General features: G+C 49.8%; 1 protein-coding gene across 1 annotated transcript in view; it reads right to left on the bottom strand.

Moving 5' to 3' along the window:
* Positions 1-12,988, bottom strand: part of LOC106741521 (Down syndrome cell adhesion molecule-like protein Dscam2) — a 105,509-nt gene that overhangs the window by 46,469 nt on the left and 46,052 nt on the right. The window contains 1 exon segment of the mRNA XM_014613639.1: positions 8,313-8,403. Coding sequence (XP_014469125.1) covers positions 8,313-8,346 — 34 coding nt within the window. The 5' untranslated portion in view covers positions 8,347-8,403.

The following is a 12,988-nucleotide window of genomic DNA, read 5'->3' on the forward strand; positions in this document are numbered from 1 at the left end:
CCCCCCCCACTCTCCGGCTTTTAAAGCTCTGATAGCGTCTTTAACTCGATTCCGAAGCCGCTGAATTCATTTATCACAATCTAGATTTATTTTATCTCATAATTAAATTCGCCTCTCGTTCCATCATCCTATCGGCGTATCGTAATCGTTAATACGTTATATTTCGTTTTACACTTTTTTTTATTCATATTTCCGCGCTCCTCTCGGCTAGAGCGCTTTCTTGTATGAATTGGCACACCGCGTGATTAGTGAAACACCCGTCCGCTGGTAATAGGAAAGATGCGAGCAGGAATGAGAGAAATGTACTAACAAAGGTTGTTGCATGAACGATGTATGTATTAGGTGAAATAGTTTTCCATAAGTACTGGTATGTATTTATAGAATTAAAGAAAAAACAGATATACATTTAAAGCTTGGCGGAAGAAACTCAGGTGGAAGAAAAAGTCATGCAAAAATGAATATGACGTGAAGATGACATCAAAAAGCAATCATTTATAGAAGATCAAAATCGGAGATGTCATTTAGTACTTTAAATGGAACGATAATTCGACTTTTTCGCGACTACATTATAACTTGTCAATGACTTCTTTACTTCCGAGGTAGAACGTCTTTAAATCCTCCACGCTCAACTGTTTATATTTCTTTTAAAGCTGCGTTACGATATTCACTGCTAGTATTGAAAATCTATATTTCATGTCACATATATTATAGATTTTTAATACTAGCAGTGAATATCGAAACGTAGTCTAAAAGTACTTAACTATTCCTTACAAATAAATTACTATCGCAGAAAAGCTTTAGCTGTTGTATTTAGAGTTATAATAATCGTAATTTCTAATTCTAATTTTAGCTAAATATAAACAAAATTGTTTGCAATAAATAGAACATTGCTTACATGAGCAATTTTGTATACAATATAACTTGTGCAATTTAACAGTTTATTTGGGAAGAATTAAATATGAATGAAATTCCAAAGTCATGATTTTATTAATTTTTAATCATAATCAAAAAATGACCCTTGGAAGTCATTTTACTGCCGTTATTGTGACTCTTTGTTCTACCTTGGAAGAGGAGAAGATAATCCCCTATTAACGGTATCCTAATTCTTACTTGAGGATCTCTCGGCTAGAATACTTCTACATTGTCCGCCATCGATAGAAAACTTCTCTTTCTTCCGCCAAGTCTTAGCTGTACATCTGTCTTTTTTTAACTTCCAGATACACGCTAATTCAGCGAAAAAGAGCGCCTAATACATATATCACTCATGCAGCGTCCTTCGTCAATTCACTCTTTCCTCTTCCTCCCGCTCTCTTCTTCCTTAATAGCGGACGATTGCTCTCACCAATCAGAAATCACCACCACGCAGTGTGACCCGACTCTTATTTAAGAAACCCTACTCCCCGCCATCCCCGTCTAGGCGCGGGATCTGTTTTGCCTTGGAAACTGCCCCGACGTATCGTCTGAGATCGACTTTAGCGATTCGTAAAGCGCGAGAGGCAGTGGGAAGAGGGGGGGGGGGGGGGGGGAAAAANGGGGAGAGAAAAAGTGACGCTCCTGAGTTACGGACTGCAGGAATTCGAATTCTGCCAGTGGCTTGATATTGCAAGCCCGTCGGCGCGCATAGAATGTCTGCGGGGATATTGGTGTACCGGCATCTTGCGTGACACGTCCGCGCTAAAATGCCGTGGCGCCTGCTGAGAGCGAGCGAGCGAGCTGCGCGGGACGTAAGTCAAGCTTATCGCATTTCGAAATGCCGCGGATTTCGCGGGGGAAATAAGACGGTTCGCGCGACGAACGGAAAATAACAACTGCGGAGACGCGGAGTCCGAAATTTGTGTACACGGCAATATCGCGCGGAGTTCCCGCGATTTCCCGGGGCTCGAAACTCCTTGATCAATCCCGAACGATTCGGGAATAACCCCCGGACGATGCCGCCGCGTGCGGCCCATTACCGCCCGTGAGATACGACGATAATATATTTTTATACGCGTACATCTACTGTTATATGCATGATAACGCGGACACAGTTTATTATCGCGGAGTTTATTCGTGCGATAAAATCGCTGCGCCCGTCGTTCGCCGGCGATCACGAAGGGTCGCTATCGGGCGCGACTTAATATTCCATACGGCACGAGGAGGGCCCGGATCGCGGGGGTTTATCATTCAGAAAGCAGCGCGTTCACATATTTCCGCGAGCGCCGACGCGACGGCGCACGTCGTCGCCGGGGCTGCTGTCTCGCAAATGTTTTCTTCGCGCGCGCGTGGGGTTATCGCACCCGCGATTATCAATTTTCTGGCAGCGGGACGCGCACGTCGTCGTCACGTTACCGCGGCTCTCACAAGCTCCCCCCCCNCCCCCACACCGGTTGTTGCGCCCCGTTGACAGCAGGAACGAACTTTAACGCGCAATAACGAGCATTTGCGCCGACGTGGCGACGCGCCACCGCCTAACGCGGTTGCCACCCCCGTTGATGGATTAGATGCGAAAACGACGTATGACGTCGCGTCGAAAATGCGATTCGAATTGCGAAACGCTGATGCGCGCCGAGTGTCTAACGTACATACAGCCCGTACTCGCACAATCGATGGGAGAGATTAATAACCCTTCGGACGGATCTACCCCGTCGACCCGACGCCGTGAAACCCTTAATTTTTTCCCCCTCGGATCCCCCGCCGAGCGCTTTCTTGTTTGCGAAGTAGATAGGGGAGTGCCCGATTCCCGATTCTTCGATCGCGGTATCTCCAAGTTTCTCCCCCTCTTTTCTTTCTTTCGTTGCCGTATTTACCGGCCAATCGAGAGACGAATTCGTGATATTTATTTAATTGGTGTGTTTCCGCGTAACTGGGAGACTATTCTGCAGCGAATAATCATCTCGATTACAGGCGACGTCAGTAATTTTATGGGAACTGCTGCTATTTACACACACACACACACACACACACACACACACACACACACACACACACACATATGTACACATTTATGTAAAGAAAGAATGCACGTGTGTGCTTTTTTTCGGGATTACTCTGTAAAAATTTATTTCCCGTCACAAGCGAAATGAGAATTTAACAAACTAGATATATTGCTTTAAAATAACGGTGTGCAAAAACTTCTGAATGCAAGTAGTGCGATCCGTACGGCAAAACGGAAGAAAATAATACGTAGGAAATTGTGACGGCAAAGGGGGAAAAGTCCAAATCAGATCAACGTAATGGTAACGCCACGCGTGAAATTAGTTTTCAACGCGACACAATCGTATAAATATCGATCGATATCAGGAGATACGCGCACTGCCCCATTCGTAGTAATTACCTCCGCATGCGTATATCGAGGTAATAATCGATACGAGACGTCTCGCGCGAATCAGATGAGTTTAAATGGACACTAATTTTCACGTACACTTTGCACCTCGCTCGGCATTTCTCTTTTCTGGTTTACAAAATTTGTACACGGTTTCATAAAATAAACTTTTAATGCAATTTCTGTTGCTATTATACAAATTATACGTTGATGTATATATTCTGTCGCGCACACGTCGATACTCGCTTTAAAAGCTTAAAATATTATTTCACATTCTCATACGGCAGTATTGATATATCATTTTGCAATATCGCGCGCATTAACACTAAACTACGTTGAATTTCAGAACGCGCGGGAGCAAAAAAAACCGTAAGAACGGACTCGGGAAAAATTATTCCGGCTAAAGGACCGTTCGTGTTGAAGATAAAAATCGAAATATCTCGCGCGAAAATGTTCCAAGATCGTGCGGTACCAGAGATTATAATGGTAACAGTTAACACGGTTTCCGAACAATTTCGAAACAATTTGTGCGAGTTACGTGCAAATATACTCAGGCGTAGCCAATATTCCTACCGTACAAACGCCCTCGGCTGGGGTTTGGAAACGTTTCACTTTATTATTTGCGTCATGATTTTTGTTAGTATCAATGCCGTCGTCACGATCCACCCTTCAAACAACGCTAACGTTCCCGTCGCCCCGCAATTCGAATTCCTTCCCTGCGTGCCGATCTGCCGCGTTCAAGTAGCGGCGCATCTTACGAATTGAATAATCGAAAATACGCGTTGGTATTGCCGTGGTAATATTTACACGTGTTAAAATTTCATTTCCATTGTTCTCGTCAAATCCGCCATTCGGTCCTCACCCTCTATCGGACAGTGATCTCATATTGATAGCATCATACCTCCACATCGGTTCGCTTCCCGTCCGTACAAATCGAATGACCGGCGGTAGAATAGCCGCGTCAATGAATGACCGGTCCGGGAAACATCATCGGATCGCTCGATTTTCCTCGGAAATTTGTTACTTTCGTTACACGCATATTTCCAAGGCACTTGGAAATATGCAATCGCGTGGACTCCCTTCTCCTCCTCCCGTGAAAGACAATTACTTGATCGAATAGAGCGCGAGCGAAGGGAAAAGCAAATTTAGCGGTCGCTGACTGGAGCGAACTGTTTCTGCGGCCCCGACAACGTCGCATCGACAACACGCGCTGCCAATATTCCCGCCGTGAAAGCCGTTCGATCTCTCTCGTCAGTGTTCTTAATAATGAAATCTGTTTTGCCTGACAGCCATACGTTTCGCCATGCGGTCTGTAGTAAATATTAAGCACATATTTTAGCGCCCTTGGCAACGCGCCCTGTGCGGTCCCGCGGCTCGCTAAAATCCCCGACGTCACTGGTGCAGTGTGATGTGCTGTGGTGGCCGATGGTGCGGCCGTTGCTGCTACAAAATCGATTTTGTCGAAATCGAATGGTCAAAATGCAACGCGCTCCATCCGCTTTTACGACGTAACTAGGTGCGTCGAAACCATTCGGCGCGCTGTTTTTTTTTTTTTCGTACCTTCTTTCTCTCCCTCTCTCTCTCTCTCTCTTTCGTTTTTTTTTTTTGGCGGATAGCGCGGAGGAGCGCACGGCCACGGCGAGATACGGGGTTTTTCGTTCCCGGTGACAGGCGCGTCATATAAATAATATCAAAAACATTAGCCCAGCGGACAAGAGGGGAACGAATCCCCCTCGTATATGATGGGTTTAATATAATATTCACGGCGTTAATCTCTGTGATGTCTTTCATTCGGGTTTCCGCATTCGTGATAAATTTAATCTCCAGCGCTTTGTAATGGCGCAGCTCGTTACATAGCGCACGTGTTCCGCGATAAAGGGAAGGAAAAGGATGTGTGGGAGGAGAGAACGATTTCAAAAGATAATAGCCATAAAAGTACAAGGGCTTACGTATACGTAGCGGCGGAACTCTTTATCAGTAGTATTTATTGGAACGGTCGCGTCGAGCGCCGATAGAATGAACTCAGCGGTGGAGTTACCGTTACATACATATATACATACATACATATATATATATATATATATATATATATATATATATATATATATATATATGTGTGTGTGTCGGGTAGACCGGTGCGATTCGGCTGCGGATACGCGCGTAAACTATGGTGTCAAAAGTGCCATTTAATCTTGTACTATTGGCGACGTAATACGAGCCGGTGGTTATTGTCGAAGAGCCTCGCAAAGGAATATTACACATTCGCTTCCTCTCCCCCCTTTCCCCCCTATCGTCCGTAAAATTGTTCTCTCTGACGTTCCTCCGATTCAACTTTACCCTTTTTTTTTATTTCTCGATCGACGTACCAGCAGTGTTGACACATCGTTCGCCGTCAATAACGGGGTTGTCCCTTTTATACATATTTTTTTTTATTCGCAAAAAAAATATACATTACATTTTGTTCCACGTCAATCCAAAGCAGAGCCGCCGTGTTGTTATTCATCACCATTTATTTGATCCATTACGGTGGAATACCGGCCGCCGATCGTCGACGACCCCGAGCAAACAGGCCGCGGGACGTTACAGCGCGCACGGTTGTATCTTTCAGCGGTGAAACAAAAATCAGAACATCCGTGTCATGCAGCCTATCCATCGCGCTCGGCTCACCGGGCTTCATATTGAGATAAATAATTCCATCCAACTGGCGAACGATTCGCGCTACTCCGGATGCAGTGATAAATGAGCGCGGTGCGGCCGCCGCGTGCGTATCTGCGCGCGCCCCGCGTTACGTACTTTCACGTTGATCTGGATTTCAGTCATGTTGCGTCCACTGCGCATTATCATTTCATTGCGCGGCGTTTCCGCTGTCCGTGTAACGCGAAATTAAACTGCATTCGCGGCTCCGCCGGTTCCCGAAATATCTTGAATCCTCGCTCGATCTTCAATTTTACCGTCGACCCGTTTCGTACCGTCCGAAATTTCACACTCCACCGTGTCGGTTCCTTCCGATATTTTTGTTTTCCTCGAACCTCCATCTCTCGAGCACGCTCGAAGAAGCGCCGGTGGTATCGGCGAAGAAAATCGGCGTCAAAGTAATGATCCATCCTCCTCGGATGTCCACCTTCACGTGTGCGCGCGCTATTGAAAATCGCGATACAGGGACACGCGGACACCCGGAGGAAGCGAAAGAGGGGTTGAACGCGGGGGCGGCCGGGGGGGATGAAGGGACGAGTCACAAAGAGAGGCGATCGGGGATGGAGAGAGGAGCGCGCGAGAGGTGGCGAGAGGGCGAGTATCGCGATACTCCATCGGACAGAAATCGATACAGGGACGGCCGGGGTAACCGGGTGCGGGGGGGAGGACGGGTGGGTTGCCAGCCGGGGGTTTCTGTATTTTTCGCGAAAGCATTACGAACTCGTCCGCAAATATCTCCGGCGCATGGCTCTCAGCTATGCTCGGGGATTTGCGCCACGGCACTTCCCGCGCACTCTTCCTTCGCAAGTTTCCCGATGCTGCGACCGATATCGAATTTCACCGAAACTAATTCCCGACGTGTCGACGTGAGAGCGTCGACGTGCGGGAGAGCCGTGCGATGGGAAATGCGTGTATTACAGCCGAGGAGGAGGGGGGGGGGGGATCCCCGGCGTCGGCCGGGAATTCTTAAGACACGTTTCGCCCTCCCCGCCGTCGGGCGTCGTCGGATCTCTAATTGCGCGCGTGTCCCCCCGTCCGTTTATCCCGTTCGTTTTTCCCGTGGCAGTCTCGAGCACGGGCACTCTCCGTAAATGGTGGATCGCGGTACCCACCGCATTGAGGTTTCTCCACTTTGCGCTGCGAATGAGAACCACCGTGCTCTTCGCCGCGTAGTGTTGGCAGAGTGCTCGTGATCGATTACTCGTCATCCGCGCGCGCGATGTCCCGGAGTTCGACGCCCACCGCCCACTGCCAAACCAAACGTACTCCTTTCTTTTTCCCTCCTACCTGTTTTTCCCGCTCCCGCTCTCACATTCGTCCTCGCTCTCCTACCTTCCACGTGGTCATCGACCGTGGGTGCGCGTAGAAAGAGAGAGAGAGAGAGAGAGACGGCCGAGAGAACGGACGCGTTTTTCGCTTTCTGCACTACGGCGTCGCGCGACGGCGACCGAGGGTGCGAGGGATCGCCGAAGCCGGGTTATTCCGCAAGTTCACGGAGCGTCAAATCGAAGTCACTTTCCCCGAAAGTTTTCGCTTCGATGGGAAATGTAAATTTCACTCCGCTCTTTATAAACCGATGTTCACCGGAGAGTCGTGCGAGCGTCGCTCTTAGAAGTTCGGGGGGGGGGGGGAGACGCGAGGGGGACGCGTTCTCGGGNGTTCTCGGGAAGCCGATATCGTCGGAATGGTTCTTGCGAAGACTCATCCTGAATATTGAAATTGTGTCTACCGAAAAATTTTTTCCCTATGCGGGATAGCATAAAGCTGCCATTTTTCCCCGCACGGGAGTCGTCGTTTTGTTTCCTCGGCCGCTCCGCTCACTTCGTATTACAGAGAGATAGAAGAAAATCCGCCGTGTACGAGCGATCCGCGAAATGATCATTGAGGAAAGAAACTTGTCTCCGCGTTTTTGTAAACATTACGATATCGCTTCTAGGGATAATTCTGTTTCCCCTCTCCCTGGGCGCGAGTACATCGATTTTATTGAGTGAAATAAGATGATCCGGAGAAACGGCTGGCAACTGCAATATCTGACAGTTCGAGAATCGTTTTAATCCGGCGAGTGTATGTCTCTTCGAGCTTGCGGAACGGCACATTGTCGTAAAGGAGGAGTGTCGCCGGGCCGAAGTTCATAATAAGTGGAACTCCCTCCACCCAAGTTTGTCGGGACTTTCTGATGTAGCCTCCGCGTGCAGGTCCAACTAGGACTTGTAGATTCTACGCTAATGAGCCCGACTGTCAACGCCGAGGACATCGGCGTTCCTTGCGAATTTTTCTTGCCGAGAGAAGCACGACGTAGCGGGGACGTTGAACTTACCGGTCAATAGGAACAGCAACAACGTCGAATCCATTCCCGAAAACCCTAGTATGTCCAGACAGAGTCAGCTCAACACATTCTTGAAACTTTCCTGAAACAAAGCGAGATGATTAATTAAACCGGCAAATCTCGCTCGAAAATCAACCAGATTTCAGTACGAAATGTTTAATAATCCGATCGGAGATTATTGCGCAATGTTGGAAACCAGATGAGAATAGGGGAGGCAGCGCGATAAGAAGCTTTGCGTTAAACTTAACGCATTTCACGCGTCCCAAATGGCCCGTCCAAATGTTTCTGTTAACTTAACCCAAGGCGAATATGTTGAAAAGTAACAAGCATCGTGTGAAAAATGAACACAAAATTAATACATCCGTAATATCGAGCGATATTCAAGTATAAAATATGTTATTTTAATACTCATACATGTCAAATATCGGCTCGATGTAATATTACAAAATATCGAGATAACATAAACGTAACAAGTTGAATTAACATATAGTTATGCTAAAAATTCACCGCATTTTACACAATTTCAACGAGGATCATTTTTTAGCACAGGTACAAAATGTTTTTTATGGTGGAAATATTTTAATTCGCTGAATATTACATACATATATTTCGCGCCAGCCGAAAGTTTCACTTCAGCGTCGATCGGTAGTTTTATTATTTCGCCGAGACACGCAGAGCATTAATTAGAAAGCGCGTCGGCAAGCACATTAATCTGAAAAAAACGCATTCTTAATTTTGAGCATACGCGCCGCGACGGGATGAAATATTGCCGGTGTTTCTGTCAGCGGCACGGTGGCTCGCAGGTCGCGAAAGTGTCAGGAGACAATTACTATAATCATGCGACCGGACAGCTCACGGAACTGTGATAAAACGCTTAGTTTGCGCGGCGTCAGGAGCACATGTAGCGCGTTGCGTCAAATGGACATGGTTTGGGCGCGGGTCGATGGCCAAAGTCGGACGGGACAGCGGTAAAGAGCAGAAAGGTGGAAGCGCGAGGGTTGGTCGGATAAAACGCGTTACGCCGACGAGGCCCTGGGACGAGGGCGTCGGTTAGGATTTCAGGCGAGGGGACTGCGAGGAGGACAAGGGGGGGTCGTTCCCGCGCCGGAAGCGCAACGGCGGCCATTTTTCACGGCGCGGACGTCCGTTTCCGGTCCACGATCACCGCGAAATACAAACAAAAATGGCGGCCGGGGAAGACGAGGGGGGGGGCTGAAAGGGCGGGAGGAGGAGGGAGCTGGAGATACGGAGCGAAAGAGGAAAATGGGAAAGACGGAAATCAAGTGCCGAGAGACAGAGGGGGCCGCGAGGCGGAAAAAGGACGACTGGCTTGACGACACGGCGGTCGTCCTGTCGCCCGTCGGTTTCTTCTCTCTCTATTTTTCCCTTTTTTTTCCCCCCCCTCCCTTTTTCGCCGCTACCTTTTCCACCCTCGTCGTGGCGCGTCCGCGTGTTACACGTGTAGGATATTTTTCAATCATACGGTATGTAAAGCCAAGAGCATCCTTAAGATTACTCCGGGGCTCTAAGAGCCTCCTTTTATGCGCAGCCCGGCGAAGTAGAGGTTTTACGATGCTTAGCATCGGATGTATCGGCGGATATAAATTTTATACCGATACTTTTATCACGGCTGTCTCTCTCCTGATAGATCCCGCTGCGATCGCCAATGTCGCTGAAACTCGAAAGCCGAAAGAAAACGGGGAGCGGGAGAAACGAAGGAGGAGGAGGGAGGGGGGCGGAGACGAGTCGTTAAATAACAAATATTAACTTTAACCGCGGTTTAATCGATTCTTTGTCTCTTTCTGGAGGACCTCGAACCCGGTGAGACGCGTAGAGCGAGTTTAACTACGGCCAATGTAAACGCATGTTGGCGAACGCGAGTGTACGAGACTCGACGTGCCGAATCCAACCGTCCATGATTAGCGAGCGAATATATTCTCGAACTATTATGCGAAAAAGAAGGAAGAGAGAGAGAGAGAGAGAGAGAGAGGGGGAGACACGCGGAATAAGCGTCTTGAGCGGTAATAATCCGAGCTCTGCGGATATAAGGTAGTCGTCTTTGCCGTTCGACGCCAGCGGGAACACCCGGCATCCTTGCCAATCTCCGCCCTCGCCGTTCTCAATTTCCATCGCTCTCCTCGCATAATAAAGCCTCTTTGTCTTCCCCCGGCCGACGGCGGCGGTGACGATCTCTTTTCGCGGTTCGCGGCCACCGCCATCTCGCAGGAACGGAATGGGAATTTAGTTTTCTAGGACGGGGGGCGCGTCTTCCCACGGACCGGCCGATTACCATATCGGGCGACAAGGACGAACGAGCTCTCTCGACGTAACTTGGCAGCGCGATCTCCGCGCAAACGAGCTTTTGAAGTTCACCGTCGATATCACAAGCCGAGCTTATCGAGGGGATTAAGACGCGTGGGACTGTAGATCGGGGTCCCTTTATCGAAAACTGGGGAATCGATCACTCGTCTTCCGGAATCAATTCCTCCTCGGGAGCCATCGTTCACGAAGGTCCCCCGAAATCGGCCCTTTCGGAGGACCCCCGTCGATTCGCTCGTTAAAAATACTTCGATGTTCTTCGCACCGTCGTTAAAGCGAGAGTCTCCGTCCGCGAATCGCACAAGACGCACCCGGCCGGAGCAGCTCCGCTGCCGTGTCGTCGCCGAGACCGACGGTTTTGTCGGAAACCGCGGCTGAACTTCAGCGAGCACCCGCTCATTTTCGACGTTCGAGGGGTAGCGGCTCGCGTTAAGCCGGGCTGGAGCAATTCCGCGGGGGTTGAATAGCCGCGTGTGAGCGGTAAGACAAGTACGGGCGAGAGTTATGCATTATGATTCGCAGTTCCCTCCCTTGCAACCCTCCGGCGCCAACCTAATAACGTCACTTGTTGCACGAGCTCCCCTGACCCCCGCACTAACCCCGCCGGGCTCCTCTCTCTCTCTCTCTCTCTCTCGCCTTGCGCGAAACTATCGCCCACTCGGACGGGAAAGTCCCGTCTCAAGGATAGCCCGTCTTATGAATTTCATTTATCTCAAGTCCCGTCGTGAACGCGCCCACCACGTCGAAACTACCGTACGTACGTTAACGTGCATCCGTGTGTGTATATGTGTGTGTGTGTATGTGTGTGCGCGTATGTGCAACAGCTCTACAATCCCATTTGCGAAACCGCAAGCCGCAGTGTCGCGAACACACCGAGCCTCACGTATCCGCGCTATCAGTTATAACGAGCTTGTTCTTTAAATATGTCCGCTAATATGGCGCCGTTTTGCTATTCTACCGTCCTGGGAAGCGTTTAGCCTCGGAAATATCCCGAACCGGGCAAACTTCCCGCGTTGTCGTCGCGCGGAACACGCCGAAGAAAGAACAGTCAGGGGTCAAGATTCGACGTTTTCCCTTCCCCTCCCCTCTTCCCCCTTCGTCTCAACGGCGCGAAATGCGCGTGTTCTCCGGCACCGGGGATATCGGCGTGTCTATCGCGCATCCGGGCGCAATCCTGGACGCAATCTGTCATTCACGGGTCCCGTCGCCGGGGGGAAAGGAGCGCGTAATCGCGGAATGCATCGCCGGATTCCATCCGCGCTCTGAGTCGTCGCGCTTTCGGAATGGCGCGCTATTAATTTAACGATATGTTAGCGGAAAGTTCATAACTATCCGATCGCGGTTGCTAGAAATGGCGTATCGACTGGGCACCGCCTGACTGCGAGAATGCCGTGCCCGAAACGAATCAATTCGCCCGGAGGAATTTTTTAATTAAACGCTCCCTTTCTTTACTTCGTTACGTGCGCGGCCGAGCGTTGCGTGACTCGCTTGCATAGTATACGGCCGCGCACGTACGAACGCAGAAACGGGCTTGCGTGTGTATATACAGATGATGTAACGCCCCGAGTAAATATAAAAGAAGAAAAAAATAAAAAAAAGCACACGTACATTTCCCCCATTTCTTTCGCCGCTTTCTGCGTAGCGCGACGGAAGCGCGCGCCCGAGAGAGAGGATATCTTCCCCGGCGGTTTAATTCTCATCGTTTCGTCTTTATTACGATATAATTCTCGACGGCGACGCGCGCGCGCGCGCGCCCCCCCCCCCTACGCGCATTTTCGAACGGGCGCAAATTCGCGGACGGATAATGGAAAATGATGCGACGTGTCGTATTTGCCGGGGTTGTAACGCGGTTTCCAACGCGCGCGCAATTTCGGCCGCGAGTCGTAAAATGCGGCAACGAGAAATCACGTATCCCGAGAGCGCGCGCGGGAGGATAGGGGGCGCGGCACGGGAGGAGGCGCAAAGGATAACAGTAAAGGGAGATTGTTCGAATGACTTCGCGCTCTTTGCGCGTCGCGGATACGCCCCGTACGTGGGCGCATCGTTAACGAAACTTCCGTTGGAATTTCCGCGCGCCATTCCTCACCGCACGATCACCGTCGTATATCACGGGAACCGCCGCCGAAGTATCAGGCTGATACGTTCGCTCGTTAATGCCGGAATGATCTCAAGTATATACAGGCGTGCACGGACGCCGCCGGACGGTGCGGATTTATCTAACGTCGGGATGTTTCAAGCACGCCGCTCGAGATTCCGAGATTCGCGAATTGATTCGAGGCGCGATTTATATGGAACCGCCGCGCCATGCGCGTCATGCATGCGCGATCGGTCCCTCCACCCCCCCCCCC

Source organism: Dinoponera quadriceps, unplaced genomic scaffold (genome assembly GCF_001313825.1).
Source record: "Dinoponera quadriceps isolate SergipeBrazil2010 unplaced genomic scaffold, ASM131382v1 scaffold405, whole genome shotgun sequence".
Lineage (NCBI taxonomy): Eukaryota > Metazoa > Arthropoda > Insecta > Hymenoptera > Formicidae > Dinoponera > Dinoponera quadriceps.